The sequence below is a fragment of the Acanthopagrus latus genome, chromosome 6 (genome assembly GCF_904848185.1).
Source record: "Acanthopagrus latus isolate v.2019 chromosome 6, fAcaLat1.1, whole genome shotgun sequence".
Classification (NCBI taxonomy): Eukaryota; Metazoa; Chordata; class Actinopteri; order Spariformes; family Sparidae; genus Acanthopagrus; species Acanthopagrus latus.
In genome coordinates, this window is record NC_051044.1 from 70,001 (window position 1) to 92,618 (window position 22,618).

General features: G+C 44.0%; 1 protein-coding gene across 1 annotated transcript in view; it reads right to left on the reverse strand.

Annotated features, from left to right (window-relative positions):
- ralgapb (Ral GTPase activating protein non-catalytic subunit beta) overlaps positions 1-21,566 on the reverse strand; it is a 21,649-nt gene extending 83 nt beyond the window's left edge. The window contains exons 1-34 of the mRNA XM_037099927.1: positions 21,419-21,566; positions 20,286-20,399; positions 19,554-19,735; positions 19,096-19,298; positions 18,810-18,976; positions 18,535-18,721; positions 14,294-14,425; positions 13,788-13,930; positions 12,002-12,052; positions 11,646-11,690; positions 11,367-11,414; positions 11,141-11,292; positions 10,887-11,052; positions 10,614-10,713; positions 10,259-10,426; positions 10,046-10,160; positions 9,777-9,912; positions 8,239-8,300; positions 7,983-8,067; positions 7,755-7,888; positions 7,456-7,638; positions 7,236-7,384; positions 6,928-7,100; positions 6,610-6,713; positions 6,377-6,532; positions 6,000-6,185; positions 5,759-5,917; positions 5,544-5,667; positions 5,303-5,422; positions 5,017-5,123; positions 4,811-4,859; positions 4,552-4,606; positions 1,304-1,443; positions 1-562 (exon numbers count right to left, since the gene is read on the reverse strand). The exon at positions 1-562 is cut by the window's left edge and continues 83 nt beyond it. Coding sequence (XP_036955822.1) covers positions 390-562; positions 1,304-1,443; positions 4,552-4,606; positions 4,811-4,859; positions 5,017-5,123; positions 5,303-5,422; positions 5,544-5,667; positions 5,759-5,917; positions 6,000-6,185; positions 6,377-6,532; positions 6,610-6,713; positions 6,928-7,100; positions 7,236-7,384; positions 7,456-7,638; positions 7,755-7,888; positions 7,983-8,067; positions 8,239-8,300; positions 9,777-9,912; positions 10,046-10,160; positions 10,259-10,426; positions 10,614-10,713; positions 10,887-11,052; positions 11,141-11,292; positions 11,367-11,414; positions 11,646-11,690; positions 12,002-12,052; positions 13,788-13,930; positions 14,294-14,425; positions 18,535-18,721; positions 18,810-18,976; positions 19,096-19,298; positions 19,554-19,709 — 4,128 coding nt within the window. The 5' untranslated portion in view covers positions 19,710-19,735; positions 20,286-20,399; positions 21,419-21,566 and the 3' untranslated portion in view covers positions 1-389. The remainder of the gene's footprint in view (positions 563-1,303; positions 1,444-4,551; positions 4,607-4,810; positions 4,860-5,016; positions 5,124-5,302; positions 5,423-5,543; positions 5,668-5,758; positions 5,918-5,999; positions 6,186-6,376; positions 6,533-6,609; positions 6,714-6,927; positions 7,101-7,235; positions 7,385-7,455; positions 7,639-7,754; positions 7,889-7,982; positions 8,068-8,238; positions 8,301-9,776; positions 9,913-10,045; positions 10,161-10,258; positions 10,427-10,613; positions 10,714-10,886; positions 11,053-11,140; positions 11,293-11,366; positions 11,415-11,645; positions 11,691-12,001; positions 12,053-13,787; positions 13,931-14,293; positions 14,426-18,534; positions 18,722-18,809; positions 18,977-19,095; positions 19,299-19,553; positions 19,736-20,285; positions 20,400-21,418) is intronic.
- Between the last annotated feature and the right edge of the window lie 1,052 nt (positions 21,567-22,618).

Consider the following 22,618-nt stretch of genomic DNA (forward strand, 5'->3'; position numbering starts at 1 on the left):
GTTTTACTCGTCCTTCATTATGTGTGAGCCTGAAGTAAACACAGGACAGAGTGACATCACAACAGGGAACTGTTCTGATTGGATCATTCAAATGTAGAATGATAAATGTTTGTAGTAACAAACAGTGGTGACATCATATATGTATCATACAGGTGACAGGGTGTACACCCTCTCTCTCTCTCGCTCTCTCTCTCTCACACACACACACACACACACACACACACGTTATCTTATGTGCAGGTGATATCATAACTCAGTAACACCTGTCTGCTGCTGTGGTCATCATATAATCTACACAGATTGCACAGAGTATGGAGTGACAGCGGAGGCGAAGTCAGGAGGTACAGGGTTTTAGGTCGTATCAGGTGGGCAGGGCCAGCTGGGCGAGGTCAGGGGTCCTGGAACAGGGCCGAGTAGAAGGAGGGTTCAGAGCGGCAGCTGCGGTAGCGATGGATGATGTCACTAATCATGTGCTTCCTTATGATGTGGGGCAGATGGGCGGAGTCACTGTCCAGCCGCCGCCGATGGCAACAGTTAATGACCATCTCTCTCACCAGGAAACCTGGAGACACACGGACAATCTGTCAGATCAGATTCATTGTGGTTCATTATGTTTATTAGTAATGATCAACATGTGTCGATGAATTTATTGACCGTATGTGAGTGCTATGTATTCTGACGTCAATTTTTGATGCCTTTGTACAATTTGATAAAAGGAGACCTGTTCTTCTCAGTTTCAGGTTCACACCCTGGATTCTGTTTCACTACCAGACCAGTTCAAGGCGAAGAGTTAGCCAGACCTGGATGACTGACAGCCTCCATCAACACTACTGGAACACATTTACATGTTCACAAACACATCAGTTTACTCGTCCTGCCCTCAGGTTAGGGTTCTTAGGCCTCCGTGTCGTCCATTAATTCCTGATTATGGACACCTCGTCGGGCATTGAGACACAGGGACTCTGTCCTCTTAAAGGGAACCAACAGAACAGGGACTCTGTCCTCTTAAAGGGAACCAACAGAACAGGGACTCTGTTCTCTTAAAGGGAACCAACAGAACAGGGACTCTGTCCTCTTAAAGGGAACCAACAGAACAGGGACTCTGTCCTCTTAGTTGTTGCTGCCAGAAGAGAACAAACAAATGGGATTGTTTCATTTCAAGCATTAAACAGTGGATTCAAATCCAAGCACAGTCCTGGCCTTGATAGTGACCCTAACCAAAATAAAAACATACAAATCTTGAATATCATCATTGATTATAAGAAGCAGAGAGAGAGAGATAGAGGCAGAAGGACAGACAGACCCAAAGACCTCTTGCTGACCACACTCCCGTTGACCAGTGGGACGACTGAACCAAACTTGCTGGTTGTATTTCCATGGAAACAGATCCTATAGAGTCCAGTCTTCAGAGGATGTATAAAGATCAGCTGGAAGTTAGACACACTGACAGACAGACAGAGAGATGGATATTTACATTTACATTACATTGAGGGCATTTAGCAGACGTTTTCGTCCAAAGCAACTTACAATAAGTACATTTGTCACAAGGGAGAAACCACGACATCACCGTCAAGTAAAAAAGAAAAAACAGAAATAATGTTCAACCCTCATCTAAGCATTGTAGCTGCTGTTTATCAGGGATACTGTAATACATAAGTGCTGTCATTAAAGTGCCAATGGTAAAAACATACAAGTGGATACATGTATTTTTTGTTTCGTTTCATTTTCTTTCCCCTTATCTATGAGGGTTGTTGCCATTTCCCCCTGAGGGGCTGCGGGGCTTACTGGGGCCAAATCCAGTTCACACAATGGGCATAAGCCAGGGTACACCCTGGATGAGTTGCCAGCTCATCGCAGGACCCTTACTGATGGCATCTGCACATCAGGAACAACTTTGAGGTTCAGTATCTTGCTCAAGGATACTTCGACATGTAGCTCAGTTCCGCCCAGGGGAGCCGGGATTCAAACAGGTGACCTTCTGATCACCAGTCCACCAGCTCTACCCACTGAGCTACAGCCGCCCCATATATATTTTTTGTTTGTTTTTGTTTTTTTGTTGGGAGTTGGGAGGGAGTCATGCTCTGCAGGGTCAAGGTGAAGTCTGAACTAGTGAGTCTTGAGTGTTTTGTGGAATATGGAGAGTGACTCTGCTGTCCTGACATTGTTCACAGTTAGAACAGTGAAGAGTCGTGACTTTGCTGATTGACCTTTGTTTGCTCTCAGCGATGGCGGTACCATCCGGCCTATTGATGTAGAAAAGTGAAGCGCTCTCTCTGGGGCGTGTGGACTGACTAGTGTTTGGAGGTAGACGGGTGAAGTTCCGTTGATGGCCTTAAAGGCCAGCACCATCGTCTGGAATCCAATATGATTCAGATTGTTGCTCACAGTCTGTCTTGGTGTGTTTTAATTGAAGTAGGTTCAAAATATCCATATGTTGTTTAAAACCTAAATAAAGAGGTAACAAATTTAAGTATGGTGATTATTGATCAACTCTGATTGTTATCACTTCTTCACACTTTCCTCCTGTAGTTATTACTAGCCGTTTTTAGACAGGGCACTAAGCCACCAATTTGCCCATCCTTTTGGCGGCTCAGCCACAGTTTTAGACAAAGGCCGGCAAATTGGGGGTCTGTTTTGGTCCGCCGATTTTCCGCCTCGGAGGGTACACTTATTTCCGCCTCGCCTGCTATCTAAAAATGAGGCGTCAATGTGCTGGCCTCTGCATGAGATGGGTGGACCTGCACTGTTGTGCGACCCATAGCCGGGGAGTTTTAAAACCAGGAAACAGCTGATCACAGCAGTCTGTCCATCACTTTATCCACGGACGTTAGGATGAGCAACTGATCCAGGAGATGCTAGTATCTACTTGGTCTCTGTATCTGTCTTCATTGCCCACTTGTTGTTGTAGCAGCAAGCTACTAACGGATGCTGCTTTCAAATTAAAAGCCCCCTGCTAAGAACCCAGTTCTAAACTCCAATGGGGTGCAATGTAAAGCTCTTATTTTGAAGACAAATTCATTGTCACTGTTGACGCCCAACTTCGAGCTTCACATCACGTCACATGTTTACACCTACCTCAGAGGCGGCTTTTGGAAAGGGAGGAATATTACGCCTCCATTTTAGAAAGACAGGCCGGCACATTGCCGACCTGACCTTGGAGCAAATGTGCCACCTTTTCTATCTAAAAAGAGCTACTGACTGTAAGTTATTACACGATTTCTGAGGTCCCTCTATTCCCTCCTCAGCTCCTCTTTGTCCCCAGATTCAAAATCCCTCTTCCTCTCATTCAGCAGGGCTTTGAGATCAGGGGTCACCCAGAAATACCGTACCTACTTGGTGGCTACAGTATAGTGATGGGAACGGCATTTCTTTTTACTGTACTGAACCTCTAGAATCTGTTCATTAAAATGATTCGTTCAAAAGATTCATTCACCGAATCGTTCAGTGCTCTCCAACTCCCTGAACTGATAAGTAGCCAAACGATCCATCATTCAGTTAATAATTCAGCCCTGAGGTTCACTTTCACTTACTGAGGGACGGTGCGTTCAGGGACTATAGTACACAATCATTCACAGGAGACAATGCTGCTCTGAGTGGTATACATGCACTAAAATTATTACATGGTGAAAGTGTCCTCTGTGCACAGTAAAATCACTTAACATGATGCTACACGGATGTTAGCAACACAGCGCTAATTTTAGCAGTACGATCACTGAACATGAATCGTCTCTTCTGTCCTGAGTGAGTGAGAGACACAGCGCCACTTTCAGCACAGTACATGAACGAGAATCACATCCTCAGCGTCAGTTCTCTGCCTGCAGTAGGTTCGCGAATCATGAACGAATCGCAGGGCGAACGTGATTCACGTCCTGGCGTCCCTCGTTCGCGAACGACCGGCTGGGGACGTGACTCACGTTTGCGCTGTCACTGAATCAGCGTGAACGTGAGTGACTTTTACTGTGCAGTAAAATCACTTAAGATGATGCTGCATGGATGTTAGCAACACAACGCTAAGTTTAGCGGTACGGTTACTGAACATGAATCATCTCCTCTGCCCTGGCTGAGAGACACTGCGCCATTTTCAGCACAGTACATGAAAGAGAATCACGTCCCAAGTGTGCAGTAGGTTCTCGAATCATGAACGAATCACAGCACAAACAAGAATCACGTCCTGACAGTTCTCTGTGTGAGTCGTGGCAGTTCCACTCCCGGCTGGCATGCTCGCGGCTGAGCTCAACTGAACTGAGAAAAGAACAAATCAGTCCATGAAGTGATCCCGTTCATTTCGTTCACTGAAAAGATTTGTTCGTTCAAACTACATGCTCGCAACCAACGCAACACTACTACAGTATTCGCTGTACAGTATTCGGCATCTTATCTCATGCATAGTTAAGTGTAAAAAAAGAGACTGAAAGTAAAATACAGTTAAAACACTCAGAGTCAGAGCTCGCTGCACCATCGTGTGTGTGTGTGTGTGTGTGTGTGTGTGTGTGTGTGTGTGTGTGTGTGTGTGTGTGTGTGTGTGTGTGTATGTGTGTGTGTGTGTTTTACCTGCAGTGTGTGTGTGTGCTGGTCTCTGACAGCAGGTCAGACAGAGGGAACCTCTCTGAAACACATGGATCAACTGGTTGTGAACTTGGTTCTTATGACTGTTTGGACTCAACTGATTGATGATGATGATGATGATGATGATGATGATGATGATGATGATGATGATGATGATGCTGGGACTTTGATGAGGATGTTTTTTATTTAATGGTACAATTTAAATTTGTTGACATTAACAGTGCCTTTTTGAATAACAATTTACCGATGTCCTCGAAGCTTTCGACCCAGATGATCAGGACGTTCAACTCGACCTGTGAACACACAGAATGACAGGACATCACATCATCAGCTGGACAATCCTGGACACAGACACAGGTCAGAGAAACAGACAGACAGATTTGACACATTTGCAGACAGATAGCTAAGTAACAGTCAGATGAAAAAAACTTTTATTTTGAAGGTCTGTACTGTGGGTTGAGCGGCAGAGTCTGGGCGGAGCTCAGAACCACTGTATGGGTTTGATGGCGATTCAGTCGGCGGCTCCACCTCCCCTGGACTCTTCTGCAAATTAGCTTCTTGAATCCAAAAGACAAAGAAGAATTCAATTATCTAAAAGCAAAATATTGAACGTAAGATGACTGTTACCATGTAATTACAATCAGCTGGAGGCGGAGCTGATACAGCTGATTGTGAGCTGTAGTTTCCCTGTAGTCACTGCTCATGACTGTGACATCACATGAAAGACTTTACTAACTGTGTGATGAAGATGACGGGACAATGAAGGTGATCTCTGTCAGAGCGTCTGCGTACATCAGGATAAACTTCTCTCCGTTAAACACGCCCCCTCCACTGTCACCAATCACAGTAGGGAATTCTGGGAGAAGGAAAAAAAACAATCATCTTCAGGGAGCACAGTTAGACCTCAGCTGTGACCCCTGGCAGTGTCCCTTGAATGAGCATTTTGTATTTGAGAGGCAATGAATCAGAGCACTGACCTAAACTGTCGGTGATGACTTTGCCCATCTGGTGCTGCCTCACCTCCATTGGGCGACCAAGAGATGACAGGAAGTCCAGAAAGTGAGAAAGGACGCTGCTGCTAGACTCCACGTTACTCAGGATCTACAGAAAGACACACATGTGGGAGGCACAGGTCAGGGAGGGAGACAGAAAGGACACCAGACAGAAAGACAGACAGGACAGACAGACAGACCTCAGCAGCCATCCGCTGTCCTGCTCTTATGTAGAAGATGAAGGCAGAGTCACAATTTCTGGATGGCAGCTGGTCCAAACGTTTCAGATCCTCTGAGAATCCATGAAGAGAAGAATCTAGAGACACCAGCTGAGCCAGAACACCGCTGGTACCTGGATCCTACAGAGAGACAGTTGAGACAACAGACAGGTGTGAATTAATCAGTTAATCATTAAAACAATCCCCAGCGTGTCTGTGGTACCTTCAGGGTCTCAGGTGTCAGCAGGCCCAGGTGGGACAGAAAGAGTCTCGCTGTCTGGAAGTCGGTGACAGGGGGCGGTGGCCTGCAGGTCGCCATGACGACCGACCGTCCGCTCAGCAGCGGCTGAGCCTCGACCTGTTGCTGCCTCTGAAATGTTGTTTGCAGACGCTCCAGCTGTGGCTGCATCTGAAAGAGGAGGAGGAATCACCTGTAAGATCACTTATAAAACACCTGTATAAACACTTTTAAGTACATCTGTAGGAATACCTGCAAGAACACCTGAAAAAAACACAGCTAAAGAGATGACATTGTCAGTTTTTCCAGCAGTAACATGGCCTCTCAGCAGGATCTGGATCTGGGCTGGACCAGGTTCTTACCTCCTCAGTGACTGTCTCATGCAAAGCTGGAATACTCCGATCTGCTTTGACTGAAGGAACTCTTTCGATGTTTTCAGGAAACTGGTGATTTTTTATGCTGCATTGTATCCCAGCATCCTCCTGGGCTGCAGCGCGGCATCCTGGAATCAGAAAGTGCTGCAGACATGAGAGATCAAACACTGATCTGAAACCTGTTAAGACACTCAGATTAATATGATGAAGTCAGCAGTCACCTGTGTGTGTGTTCGTCCTTCTCTTGGCTGCAGGTGGAGCTGCAGAGTCCAGCTGTGACGTCCTGATGATCCTCTGATCAGCATTGCGAGTGACGGACACGATGCTGACAACACCAATTATTCAAAAATATGTTAGAGACATAAAATGCTGAAAATGATCAGTTCTTGATCAATTAATTGGTCAAAATAATGATTAAAAGAAAGAAAGACAAAAACGATAATCCAGTAAGAGTTACATCAGCCTCTCTCTGTCTTACCTGTCCGTCTCACCTGTCTGCTGTCTGTCTCACCTGTCTGATTCAGTGAGTGAGGACTAACCGTCTTCAGGTCCCTGCGGCTGTTCCAGCATGGCCATGATCACTGAGCTGTCCAACACAAAGTATCTGAACTTCTTCCTCAAACTGCTGTCACTCAAACTATAGCAGCGAATCAGAGCGTCTTCATCCAGCAGGCCTCCGAGGGAAGGAACGGCCCCCAAAACCTGCATCACACTGAGACACGAGGACAGGAAGTGTCCTGTGAAATCATTCAGAAGCTGGAGAAGACAGCTATTCCATTTATTAAGGAACATCTGCTCTTTCTTTGAAAGGACTCAGAGCTGTTAGAGGTGTGTTTGTTTTGCTCACCAGTTCAGCGTGACCTCAGCTGCCTCCTTCACCCTCAGAGAGACGGGGTTTAGTTCTTTCTCCTCCTTACACCTCACTTCCTCTTCCCGTTTCGACTTAGTGCCTGAAATCCCCAATTCAACAATCTCCAGGACCTCAAACAGACACTCCTGAAAACACACACAGTTACCTGTCTTTCACCTGTCAGTCAATTACCTGTTGTTATCTGTCCGTCAGTTACCTGTTGGTCGAGCATGGCAGGGTGTCGTGTTACCCAGGTGTTCAGACAGGTGAATGCAGCGACGATAATGGAGTGCAGGTCTCTGGAGTGAAGCGGGGGAGGACGACTGCACTGAAACTCGATATAACAACAGACAGAGGAGAGCGCTCGCCTCCTCTCACTCTGCTCCACATTCACCTCCACCTGCAGGAGCAAAGGGAGGTTACATTGTGTGTGTGTGTGTGTGTGTGTGTGTGTGTGTGTGTGTGTGTGTGTGTGTGTGTGTGTGTGTGTGTGTGTGTGTGTGTGTGTGTGTGGACCTTGGCCAGTCCTCCCAGTACTTCCAGTGCAGACAGACAAACTGCTGAGTCATTCCTCCACTGAGCTGTCAGGCACTGAGTCAGGAGATGAACAAACTGAACCCACAGGATCCCTGCTGAGTGTGACAGGATGGCTGGTTGCCATGGCAATGATAACACACACGTGTCAATGTCATCAAAATCTTACAAGTTAGTTTGACAAGTAATTTGAATCCAGTTGTAACTAACTATTGGTTCCTCTGGTCCTTCTGGGTCCACTGGTTCCCGTGGTCCACCTGGGTCTGCCAGCTCCACTATGCTGGGACTTTGTTTCCTGGAAATGAAAGTAGGTGGAGCATTTTAGTGTTTCCTGTTAATAAAACAGAACTCAGAGTTACAGTAGAGAATAGATGCATTTCTTTTACCCAATGATGTTCAGGATGAGTTTTCTGCACACAAGATGTGGGTCATATTGTATATCAGTATAGGTGTTCAGCAGACTCACCTGTTTGGGTTGTCCTGCAGCCTCTAAGAGAGCCAAGTCCTGAACCAGGTTCAACATTGCCGCTACATAAAAAACATTTGTCAACAACAACATGCTATGTCTGTACTATTCTATTTATACAGTATAACTTTACATCTACACACTAGTCAAAGTTTGGACACAACTTCTCATTGTTTTTCTTTATTTTTTATTATTTTCTACATTATAGATCAATACTGAGGACATCTCAACTATGGATGAACAGATATGAAATTTAGTAAATGTAGTAAACAAAAAGCATTAAACAAACCAGAATATATTTTATATTTTATATTCTTCAAAAGTAGCCATCTTCTGCTGTGACGACACCTCTGACATTCCATCAGTCAGATTCATGAGGTCGTCACCTGGAACGGTTTCCCAACAGTCCTGAAGGAGGTCCAGAGGTGCTGAACACTTGTTGGCTGCTTTGTCTTCACTTTGCGTCCAACTCATCACAAACCATTTCAGTTGGGTTGAGGTCGGTGATTGGGTGAGGCCAGGTGATCTGACACAGCACTCATCACTTTCCTTCTGGCTCAGATATCATTATAAAGACTGGAGGTGTGTTTGAGGTCAGTGTCCTGTTGAGAAACAAATGACGGTCCCACTGAGCACAAACCAGATGTGATGGCATGGACTAATGTCCATTCAATATGTTTCTCCAAACACGTCTCTTCTTCTTGTTCCTCCTCAGTTGTGGCTTCTTTGCAGCAATTCTACCATGAAGGCCTGATTATGATTCATGCAGTCTCCTCTGCTGCTGTGGAGATGTGTCTGCTACTTGAACTCAGTGAAGCATTTCTTCATGGATAAGAACCATGGTCAAACAAGGCTAATTAATGTATTGAACTGTGTACCAACCCTAACTCTGCACAACACAACCGATGGTCTCAAACACAAATTAACTTGACAAGGCGCAGCTGTTCACTGAAAACTGTTCCAAGTAACAATCTCGTGGATCTGACTGGCAAAATGTCAGAAGTGAGAAAAGCTGTCATCACAGCAGAATGTGGCTACTTTGAAGAATATAAAATATAAAACATTCTGGGGTTTTTTGTATCCTTTATTGATAGGTATATGGAGATATGACAGGAAACAGGATAAGCGAGAGGGGGAGTGACACGCAGCAAAGGGCCCCAGGCCGGGACGCTGCAGCGAGGACAAAGCCTGCCTCTACCCACTGAGCTAAACAGCACCCCGTATTCTGGTTTGTTTAATGCCTTTTTGTTTACTAAATGATTCCATAGGTGTTCATTCATAGTTTTGATGCCTTCAGGGAGAATCTACAATGTAAATACTCATGAAAATAAAGGAAAACCATTAAATGAGAAGGTGTGTCCAAACTTTGACTTTATATAGTAACTTATATATACACACACACACGCGCGCAATATGAAAAATGATCAAAATAATGAGTGAATTATTTCAGCAAAAAATAAACATTAGACCAAGTTGTCACATGAGATCATTTGATGAGTTACCGATGAATAATCAATAATCAAGACTCTGTGACTGACCAAGTATGATCTGTGTGTTGGAGGCGTCGGTCTCTGTGTGCAGAGCTCCAATCAGAACACTGATGAGGCGCGGCATCAGAGACTGGTAGGTACCTGCTGTGACATCATCACCACTGAACTGCCCATCTAACAACACCTGAACGCGCGCGCGCGCGCACACACACACACACACACACACACAGCTGTGGTTATCAATGGATTTTCTTACTTCAGCTGTGAGGTCCAGTTCAGGTGTGCATAGATGTTTAACAGGGTGGATAGAAGCTTACCTCTGATTGGACAGAGAGAAAGTGAAGTGGAAGGGGCAACAGGGAGAGCAAGATAAAGATGGAGGCTCGTCTCAAATCGACAGGACTCACAAAATTCTTAAACCTCAGCAGATCTCTGGTCGAGAGACAAAGACACAGAAGAGAGAGAGAGACATTTACCTGCAGTCACATCTGTCTGCAGAAGTACTATTGTAATATCTGCGCTACTTTCACCTGTCAAGCAGCACATTCTCCACAGCTGAGATGAATGCAGGGAGCAGCAGATTGACTCCCTTTAGATCACAGCAGAACAGACAGGTGGAGTTCAGCAGGATGGAGGCCAAAACAGGTGGACATGCCTCCTCTGACACCTGGAGACCCTGCAGGAGAACCAGGTAGAATCTGCAGAGGAGAGAGGAGAAAGAACACACAGAAACAAAGTCAGAGAGAAAAAACAAACAGGAAGCTAAATATTATCAGTTGATAATGTACCAGGTCAGGTAGACAGGTAATGTACCTGGAAAGGTAGACAGACATGTACCTGGACAGGTAGACAGACACGTGCCTGGAAAGACAAACAAACATGTACCTGGAAAGGTAGATAGGCAGGATGTCCTCTGCAGTTTTTTTACAGGTGAAGATTCTGCAGAGCGTCCCGCAGGCCTCACTCCGACCAGCCGCCCACCTGTCTGACATTACAGTGACATCACAGTGACCAGCTGGATGGACATAAAGTTTCTCAGGTAGATTATGACCTGCTGTACAATAACATTACACAGAGAATGAAGTACCTGCATCTGTTACTGTGTGTACTGTATTTAGGACCGTGTGTAGTACTGTGTGTACTTTGTGGAGTACTGACTGTGGTTGATCTGCGCAGCATCAAATAGCCAGCAGCCGAACAGGTGAAGGAGGGAGTCCATGTTACACCTGAGGGGGGAGGGGGAGGGTCGGGGGGAGGAGCACAGATGGGTAGTGGAGGCTGGAGGCTGGGAGGAGGTCTTCCAGTGATGGGGGGAGGACGATGTCTGAGGGGGTAGAAGAATGAAGTTATCAAAAGTGTACCTGGACAAGTAAAGTCTCATGTACCTGGACAGGTACGCAGATTCGGCCCACCGTCAGAGGTTTGCTGGTTGCCTTTGAAACATTTGCAGGTTTTAGTCGTCTGCTGTGTGGAGGAGGGGAGGTGATGGAGGGAGGGGCACTTAGCATGCTCAGTATGCTCACAGGGGTGGGCGGGGCACTGCCAGAACGAGGTCGAGACAGACCTGAGGAGCCAAGAGAGCAAGTGATCAAAACCCCCAATTAAATAGGGTTAGGGCGGCAGGTGGGTGGGGCTTACCATAGGAAGGGAGGCGGTCTTTGAATGGGCTTCTGGTTACAGCAACACCTGGGAGGAGGTCGGGTGAAAAACAAACAAACTGAGAACTATGCATCAGAGGTGACACTGAATGTCTAGGTTTGATCACCCTTATCAATCAAATCATTATCATCGAACATTTTTGTCTCACGGATCCAACAGAGACCAGAACAGACTCTGGGTCTAGTTCTGCTGCCAGATGACCCGTTGATTAGCTCATTGATTAGATTGACCTGATAAGTTTTGGTTAAGGTGGTTTACCAAGAGAAGGCAACCGATCTCTGAAATGGATGCTCTGTGGTAGTCCTGGTGAGAACAATAACAGTAACAACAACAACAGCAACAACAATAAGAACAACAGTAACAACAAAAATTACAGCAGGTACAACAGAAACAGCAGTAATCAAAAATAGCAATAATGACAGCAGCAACAACAATAATAACAACAAAAACAGCAACAAAAAACAACTGCAATAATAACAACAAAAACAGCAATAGCAACAACAAACAACTGCAATAATAACAACAAAAACAGCAATAGCAACAACAAACAACTGCAATAATAACTACAGCAAAAACAATGGCAGGAATAAGACCAGTGTGTAATGTGTAAATACCGGTGTTTGGCAGCACTTGCTGTGTCGGTTCCTTGTTGACCACAGTCACACCTGCAGAAACACAACAGTCACTCTTCACAAGAATTACATAATGTTTTGCTCACATATTGGTGAAAATAAAAATAATACTAAGGTGGTAAAATGTAATTATCCTTTTAGCAGCCCTACAGGACTTGAGTGAACAGATTGACAAATGTTCAGAGATGCTGCCACTCAGGATAATAACATCAGTCCTAAGGAATATACATCTTCAGTTACATCATATATCAGCAAGTGTTGATGATGTGGCAATCACAAAACCAGTAAGATCATACTCCAACCAGAATGCCTTAATGACTAGCGAGGTGAGGACTCTTTTTCAGAGCCAAAAAGCTGCCTTTCAGTCAGATGACAAGGCAGGTTATATCACCACCAGGATACCAGGCTGGGCACACTGGATACATGTGAAGTGTTGCTATGTTACCTCTGCATTTCATTTTGGCGTCCATGTTCACAGGTTACACAATGGATACCTGGGACGTGCTGCTCTGCCACATCATCTAGAGATTTGGAGTCTTGCCTATTTCAACCACGACACGTGTCGTTCTCAGCAAAAACAACCAGAAAACAATTTGTTGACAGTCATATGGACTGGTAACCAGTGGTTAACAGTTTTGATGTCTATATGTGTAGAATATGTATTCATATCATATTCATTCATGTATTCATATATTAGGATTAAGGGTAGGGGTATGAGCTGCAGCAACACAGCTTTAAACGTGGCTTATCTGAACACAAACACGCAAGTGAGCTGCAGCAGCTTGGTAACAAGGCCACCACAATGTACACAGGCAAAGAGGAGACATCATCGAAGACTGGAGAGGACCTAAACACCAAGAGCACTAAAGATATGTGGCAGGAGATCCAGAACATCACAGCTACAGCAGCGGGATCATGTGTGAGGCCATTCTGCCTGGCAACTTGGACACTTTTAATCCCCTCAACACAGACTAAGCTGTGAAATCTGCTCCTCCTCCAGAGGACCGGACATCGTCAGTAAACCGTCAATCCTGCTGAAAGCGAATATAAATAATGCTGCTGGTCCAGATAATTTACTTGGCCTTGCACTTAAAACAGGAGACGATCAGTTAGCTGATGTTGGCTCTCAAACCCATCCTGATTAAGTGTGAGAAGAACTGCTTCTCCGGCACGTAAAGACAACTCCTTGCCAGCCTGGACCCTCACTGGTACTCTTTCAGGTCCACAGACGACACCATCATCATCAGCCACAATATTACCAGTGATGAGAATTCGTATAGGGGGGAAATAAAAACCTTGCAGAGTGGTGCACAGAGAACAAACTGTTTCCTATGTTAACTTGGGATAATTTCAACATTTACAGTGAGCAACAGAAAACATCCTGACAGAAAACATCACAAACTGACAGGGTTCATCATGGCCCAGTACAGAAAGTCTCTGCAGTGGTGGATTAAAACTTCCCAGAAAATCATTGGTACCATCTACAGAGCATCAGTGACATCAGTGAGTTGAAATGTCCGAAACATGACAGGCACCTGATCCCCATTCTGTTCAACCTGCTGCCATCTAATAAAAGAAACAGAGGTATCCCCTGCCATGCCACCAGACTACAGAGCAGCTTCATTCCAGAGGCTGAGACTCCTGAACTCATCATACAAACTCATTCTGTTGTACAACTATGTATTGTAAAATGACAAATACATGAAGGTGCAAGGTGTGTTTAAAAGGTGGAATTAAGAGGTCAGGTGGGTATCAGAGGTAAGTGTACCCAGGAAGGCATCAACCAGCGTGCTGACTCCTCTCATGGCTCTAAAGAAGATCTTTGGCAGTAGGTTGTCTCCTCTTAATGCCTCCTCCTGAGAGGATGGAGTCGTACCAACAATCACATGACGACTGAGGTCCACTGGATTACTGGAAGAAGATTTATTTTAGTGGTTGGTGGTCTTGAGTATCAATAAAAAAAAACTAAACTTAATCGTCAGATTAAAAAGAAAAAACATGACATCAGATGAAAAACATCTTTATCCTCATCAGTCTTTTAATCACTCTGCAGCTTAATCAAAGAAATGGAACAGAGTCAGCAGGTCCATCACTGCTGTCTACAGGTCTAACTGAGAGTTACGAAAATATTTTTCACGAAGTGACTTTAAATCATGAAGCTGAACAATAAATTTAACTCTTTAAATATGGAATATGATAAACAAATCTTTCCACAACACAACATGAATAAAAACTATAAACCTATTTGATGTCACTACCAGTAGTTACTGTTACCTGAGCAGGTGCAGGAACCTGAACCAAGTATGAGACACTCGTTGGTCATCCATTTCTGCAGGGATCAGAGCAGCATCTTCATCTGGGACTTCAAAGCGAGGGAAGGATGGACCAAAGGTCAGCAGCAACAACCTGAACACACAGACACAAACCAGAAGGTCAGCAGCAGAAACCTGAACACAAACAACACCCAGAAGGTCAGCATCAGCAATTTACAGAACATCAACTTGGAGGTCAGCAGTAGAAACCTGATAACACAAAACAACAGAGAGTCAGTAGCAGCCATCTGAACACACAAACACAAACCAGCAGGTCAACAGTGGCAATACTAAAACCAGAAACCAGAAGATCAGCATAAACAATCTGAACACACAAAACAACAACCACCAGGATCAGCAACAGCACTGTGAACATACAAACACAAACCAGGAGCTCAGCAGCAGCATCAGAACACACAAACCAAAAGGTCAGCAGCAGCAATCTGAATCCACAAATACAAACCAGACAGTCAGGAGCAGTAATATGAACACAAACCAGAAGGTCAGCAGCAGTAATACAAAAACACAAACCAGAAGATCAGCAGAAACAATCTGAAGACACAAAACAACAACCAGAGGATCAGCAACAGAACTGTGAACACGCAAACACCAACTAGCAGGTCAGCAACAGTAACGTGAACAAACAAACACAAATAGAAGGTCAGCAGCAGCAATCTCAACACACAAAACAACAGAGGGTCAGTAGCAGCCACCTGAACACACAAACAACAACCAGAAGGTCAGTGGCAGCAAACTGAAGACATAAAACAACCAAAAGAAGATCAGAAATGGCAATCAGAACAAACAGACACAAACCAGAAAGTCAGCAGTGAGAACCCTAACCCTACAACTGATAGGCAACCAATGGTATGACTTTAAAATAGGTGTTACATGTGCTCTCTGTCTGGTCTTCTTATGACTCTGGCTGCTACATTAGTTGTTGGTGGCCAACAGATTTTTTAGGTAGACAAAAAAAGAGAGCATTACAATAGTCAGGTCTAGATGTTATAAAAGTATGCATTCATTTTCTGGGTTGTCCTGAGAAAGAAATGGTTAAGACATTTCTGATGTTGGCTTCAAAATTGAGGTCAGGATCCTGGATAAACCCCAAATGTATTTGACCTTGTACTTGAACTTAAGGTGTACAGACAGTAGCTCTCTCTGGGCTTTCCCCCAAAATATTATAATCTCTGTCTTGTCTTTATTCAGAGGGTGTGTGACATCCATACATTTATCTCATATAAACATTGCACTGACCTATCAATTGGGCTAAATCATATCTTATCATACTGAAATGTATCACTGGGTGTCATCTGTGTAACAGTAAAACTCAGTGTTATGCTTACCGAGGACGTTGCCCTGTGGTAGCATATAGAGACTAAAAAGAATTTGACATAAACTAGAACCTTGTGGAACTCCACAGGTTATTTCTGTTTTCTCTGAGGAGAAGTCACCCAGGGAAACAAAGAACTCCCAGCCAGTTAGATATGAGCTAACCCACCCTAGAACCCTTCCTGATGGACCAACCCAGCTTTCAAGTCTTTTTAGTGGGATTTCATGGTCAATGGAATCAAAGGCTGCACTAAGATGGGGAGAACCAGGACTGCAATGTGTTTGAATCAGTATTCATTCTGTCATTTCCCACCTTATCCAATGCAATCTTTGTGCTGGTGGGCTCTGACACCAGATTGAAAAGTCTCAAATATATTGTTGTTTTTAATAAAAGTGTTACCTGTTCAGAGACAACTTCTTTCAAAAAAAGTGAGGTTGGATATGGTTTGGTTGTTACTAAAAGAAGAGGAATCTAAATTAGTTTTTTTGAGAAGTGGTCTGAACATGGCAATCTTTAAGGCATCTGGGAAGGTGCCTGTGAACAAGGAGTGGTTAACAATACTTAATAATTCCTCTGAAAGGCAGTTAAAACAGTTTTTAAAAATGTGATAAAAATGGGGTCAAGCGGCATGAAGAGGGTTAGAGTTAGTCAAATTTTCAAATCACCTCTGTATCCACCAGAGTAAAAGCTGCACAGTATATTGAAAGTGCTTAGTGATTTCTAAAACTTACTGCCTTGTCTGAATAATATTCATTATAATTGTTGATATCTAATCTCTGAAATAGGCTGAAAATTTGTTGCACTTAGTACTTGAGAAGAAGTTGCTGGGGTATGTAGAAGAAGGGTTTCTTAGGCTGTCAGTGGTTGTCAATAGGGCCCTCGGATTGTTTGGTTCTTATTTATGAGCTTGGAGAAGAGAGCTTGTCTGGCATTTTTCAGCACCTCATTATATTCTGAAAAGTGGTCGAAAAGAATAACACAGTGAATATGAAGTTTGTTTATCCTCTATCTGCACACGGCTTTCAGACATTCTCTTTTAAGTTTGTTAACAGTCTCATTTTTCCATGGTGGCTTATATTTTTTTTGTTTTAGCTTTGCAACAAGGTTGATTATGTCCATAATTTTCACTTCAACTCATTTACTAAGGAGTCAACAGATGAAGGGAGAATCTGTGAGGGCAAAATATTAATGTGCATGATAAAACTTTCAGCCACTTCAGGTGTAAGATATGTTTTCTTTACAGTAGGCTCAACGTTAACTTGGGGCTGTTGGCTGTCTGAGCCATTAGATAGTCTGATTGGCTAGCAAATCAGCGCGGTGTGGGAGGGGTGGAATTCTGCGTGCGCTGCTGAACTCTATGGTGTGTGCTTTGCTTTTCTATGCACTTGTTCCATCATTTCCTGTTTTCATGTTTTGGATTACTGGCAAGAGACTAGCACCAGTGTTGGGAAAGTTCACTTTCTACATGAACTAGTTCAAAGTTCAGTTCACAAATTTTTAAATTTTGAACTAAGTTCACAGTTCCAAAAATGAACAAATTTATTGTTCTTTTTTTTCAATATGTTGCTACAAGCTATTATTTTTCAAAATTATTGCCACAGCCCATATAGAACCACAGACAGTAATTATTGTATCAGTTTTAACACTGAAACTGCAGCTCTGACAATATACTGCAGCTGGACGGCCAACTGTGGCTGGGAGATGAAGACAGCGGAGCCGCTACTGTACGCCATTCATGTGATTTGGATGATAAAGGATCTGTTTTGGCTCATCGTTGTCATGTTCTCAGATTTTTTATTCACTCACAGACCTTGAAAGGCTCACTGGGTGCTTTAGTTCAACGTTCCGTTTGCTGTTAACGTTGGTTAACATTGGAGTTGCTTCTTGAAACCCAGTGGATGAAGTTTACACAAAAAGGTCAGATTTTTCCCACCTGGATCATCACTGACCTTTTCATAAAATTGTTTTAAGTAATCATACGATATTAAAGGTGGAGGCATAGTCTGAGGTTTTTTCATTTGTTTTTGTCTCCATGCTTTACAATTCGATGACACATGTGGCAGTGCGACTCTGTGGTGGCTGGTGTTGCCAGGTTGGATGTTTTTCCGCTACATATTAAGGCCTGTTCATGGTGTGTTTTAGTCGGATTTTCGCCTGGAAGTAGTGGCGTGGGTCAACGATCTTAAACAGTGCACAGTCCTCACAGGGCATAGCTGACTTCTATGTTTGCTAGATTAGCCATCAGGCCAAGCAAACAATCATGTCCTGTAGATTAGCTTTGGTGCTAACTGATGTCTATGATGTACATGGCAATGTATAGAAGATATAATTATGAAACTAACAGGACTATGTCTGGATATGCAGATACTCAGATTTTACATTTACATTCAGGGCATTTAGCAGACGCTTTTGTCCAAAGCGACTTACAATGAGTACATTTGTCACAGGAGAGAAACACAACATCACCGCCAATGGAGTAAAAGAAATATAGAAACAATTGTCAAGCCGTCATCTGAGGATCATATCTGCTATTTGTCAACAATTCTTTAAGTGCTGTGATAGAAGTGCGATGATCGAACATACAGGTGCATACCATTTTTTTGGTTTTGGGGGGATTGGGAGGGAGTCATGCTATGCGGGGTCGAGGTAAAGTCTGAACAAATGAGGCTTTTGCGGAAAATGGAGAGTGATTTCGCTGTCCTGACATTGGTTGGGAGTTCGTTCCACCACTCAGGTGCTTCGCTGAGCAGGCTTTGTTTGCTCTCGGCGATGGCGGTAACAGTCAAACAATAAACAGACAGAGATAGAAAGCAAACCAAAACATGTTTGAGTGTGTATTGGGTTGATTGTTTGTTTTCCTGGTTGTTTACCTGGAGGTCAGGGCAGTGTTGACTCGGCACCACTGCTCCACCACTACAGGCTGATGTCTCCAGCTGCTCAACATCTGTCGGCCTGTCAACCAGAGAGACTGAGACGGGAAACACCGGGAGCAAGACAGTAACCACATCTCAAACAGCACCACCATCGACAGGTGAGACAGCTGCTCTGACACAACACCTGCAGAGAGACAAGCCGGTGAAAGACAGGTGAAAACAGACAGGTTAGAGACAGATGATAATATAAAGGGGCGGGGTCACTGGCTCACCTGTAGTGTTGGGTGGAGCCAGCATTGTGTGGTTGATGCGGAGCAGGAAGCGCAGCAGAGTCTGCCAGGTGTCTCTGCTCATCACAGCGCTGTCTCTGGCCAGTGTCTGAACTGCACACAACACCTGTTGACAGAGAGACAGGTAGACCGGACTCACCTGGTCTGACCTGGGGGGAGAAAACAGCCTGACAAACATGCTGACACTGAGAGTACAAATTGGCTTTTATTTTGAAGGCCACTGTGACATCCAATATTTTCCAGCCTCGGTCCTGGTGTGACCATCTACCTGGGCGCGAAAAGGCTGATCAGGTGTCGGAGGATCTGCTGGATGTACAGGTCAGGCTCTCTGCTGATTGGTAGAGGGATGGAGTCTCTGGGGGAAACCAGGGCCATCAGCCAATCAGTGTAGACGTCCACACACATTTTGACAGTGTCTCCATCCAATGGGAGAGTCAAACCGTAACACAACACCTCCATCGTCCACTTCACCTGAGAACACACATGGCTGTTTCTTTAACCAAGTACGGTGTGTAGCTGCTGTGATGTCACCTTCAGTTTGTGTTCATCCTCATGAAGATCACAACCTGATGAGTATCTCTATTATTTTGTCCACCCTCACTGATATAAATGACAGTTCATTCTGTGAACACAGTCAATTATTTAAAACTTAAACACTGAACTGATTACATATCAACACCTGGAAGTTTCCATACAGGTCTCACACACACACACACACACACACACCTGTCTGTCTGTGTAAAGCTGACTGCAGGTGTCAGGGTTTCCCAGGCCGGCTCTCAGGGGCTTCACCACAGCCACAACAACATCTTTGCCCACTGAGGGTGGGAAGCAACTGAGCACGCTCACGTGGCCCCGTCCACTGGAGAGTGATTGGTCCATGGCCCGCCAATCACTATAACTGTTGTCTAAACAATAAAGAACTTTATGATGATGTCAAATATATTTATAATAAAATCTGTTAATGAAAAATAAAAGACCAAAGTGTGATTCATGTCAGAACAATGTGTTTCCACTGATGCTGCTGACTTTTATTTACATGTAAATACTTTAACTGACATGTTTTATATCTAAACTGTGTTTGTGGAGCAGCCGTCACATTAATGTTCTGCAGCAAAAGTACAAAGAAATCCAAAACAGAAATACTGCAGGTCAGACAGGCTAATGATGACTTCCTATATGTTCCTTCATGTCTGAACAGAAATGTAAATAATTTTAACTTCACATTACAAAAGTTAACTTTCATTTTTATTCCTTTTTTTGATGACCATTTTTTAACTGAAGTTATTAATATAAGAGAGAAAAACAGTTGAATGATTTATGGCTTGTGTTTTCTTCAGTCTGTAAGATTTAATACAGGACGGAAAAACAAACTGGTTTAAACTTAACTCACTGAAGTTAATGTGTCTGTGAGGTTAACACTGATTTAATGTCTCAGAATGAGGAGAAGTGTCTTACCTGCACAGGTAAGTCCAGATGAGCTCTGCAGGTGAACTAACACACACACAGTCACTCTGAAAGTCAAAACTCTGAACTTGAAGTCACCTCCTGCTGCTGCCTTCAGGGTCTACTCTGAAAAGTCAGGTCTCAGTCAGCGATCTCTTCTCCCTGAGCTGTGACTGTCAGGCTTCATATCAATTTAATGTGTCAGTTTACTGAGTTCAGACTGAAGACTCAAACATCTGTTTCTACACTTGAATCAGTTCTTATTTGATGAGTTTGTGTTCCTACATGAATCTCATGTTCCTGTTGTATTTTCATGTTTGAATGAATTTATCACAAGTTGCTTTAGATAAGAGTACACTTATCAAATGTAATGTACCCTCACGTCATTGTGATGTATCTAAATGTCTGAATATATTCTGGAGCAGGTGCACCCAGACTTTCTCTCTCTGCGGGACAAAACTGAAACATACATTTGGGACAGGGACCAAAACCACAGATGAAATATGTAGCATGATCAGGGTCCATTAAAGGAGACTTGCAGGGCTTCCGGTCTAGCGAGTGATGTGATGGCAGTAGGCTCCCGACAGCAATGTCCAAAAGATGCCCGACAAACTTGAATTTAATTAAAGAAATGTCAAAGCAAGATAAGTTATAGCATGAGTGACTATGCCCATCAGAAAGGGAAAGAAAACACTTGCATAAAATAAGAAACACAACAACGAAGAGAAAGGTCAACCACTGCAAGCTAGTAGCATTAGCAACATGGAGACCCGAATGCAGCTGGACGGCAAGTCGGGACCAACCTGTGAGGCAAACCTGGATGTAATACTGAAAGAACTGCGAGAATTTAGGACGGACTCAAGTCAGCAACGAAACAGGATTAAGGAGGATATTGGCAAAATGTACAGAAGAACGACAGAATCAACGCAGCTGAGACCCGGATCCAGTCAGCGGAGGGTGTTTTGTCGGAGCTGGTGAAGCTTCATGCAAAAATGAAGGCTAAGCTGACTGATTCAGAGGGTCGCTCACAGCATGACAATGTCAGAATACATGACGTAAAAGAAGGAGCTGAAGAAAGCACGACAAGGTTATGAGCTCCCTCCCTCTACTGCGCTAAATATCAAGAGAGCACACCGGGCACTCACCCCGAAACCTCCATCTGAAGCCCCACCAAGATCTAATGTGGTCAAGTTCTCAAGCTACAGAATGAAGGAGGAGGTCATTAAATAGCCTGGCAGAAGAGGGGATTCAACTTCCAGGGCAGAAAGATACACCTGGACAATGACTACGCACCTGGACAATGACTACGCACCTGGACAATGACTACGCACCTGGATCATGACTAAGCACCTGTATCATGACTACACACCGGAGCTGCTATGGAGACAGTGCGAAGGTTTTGCTGAAGGAAAGAAATACACCGTTTCAGACTCCATTCGCGGCCAGGCTGAGAGTGTTTTACACTCTAGGCTTTCCGTCACCGAGACACTTGATAAGTACTGTTGATATGCTTTTGCGGCAACAGAAATGACATTCATACAGTTATAGCACTTCTTAGTTAACTTTTACAGTGCAGTGAATAATATTTTGGACATTCTAGCATCAAACATATTCCTCTACATGACACTGATTGCATCAGCAAGATGACAGTAAGGGCTTATGAAGGACAGGGTTGTGGTCGGCCCTCTACTGGACACCATGGACCTACTTATCAGCTGGAAGGCTGAAGAGGCTCTTTCACCACCAGGAGGAAGAGACTTAACCTCTGGACTCATGAGGCCATCAGAGAGGCCTTCACTGTGGAAGTCACTGTCATTATTTATTTATGTGTTACAGGTTTGGTTCTTCTTGTGGTTCATGCCATCATTCTTTACAGCACCAGGGGCGAAGATGTGACCCAGTTACAGGCGTACACGGGCTTAAAACAAAACACAAAATGCAAAAATGAAGTCAACAAAAATAATCATGTACAATGTCAAAAGAGCAAGGTTATGACTAAACTGAAGAAGGAGGGGTGACATAGCTCTCAAGAGACCCATTCAACAGAATCAGAACACAAATAATTAAGCGGTCAGTCACAGAGGGGGTAACAGTTTTAATTTCCGACAAATTACATTTCAGATACACATATGAAAAGAAAGACAGAGACGGGAGATCTGTGTTAGTCTGGGATATTCTGATGACTTCTGCTTTGGACCGGATCACCTGACAGTGTCACCAGATGGTGATACAGCCAGATGCTCTCAACAATGTAGCTGTAGAAGCTGGTGAGGATGTTAGGCGACATGCCAAACTTCCTCAGCCTCCTCAGAAAATTCAGCCGCTGTTGGACCTCTTTACCAGCT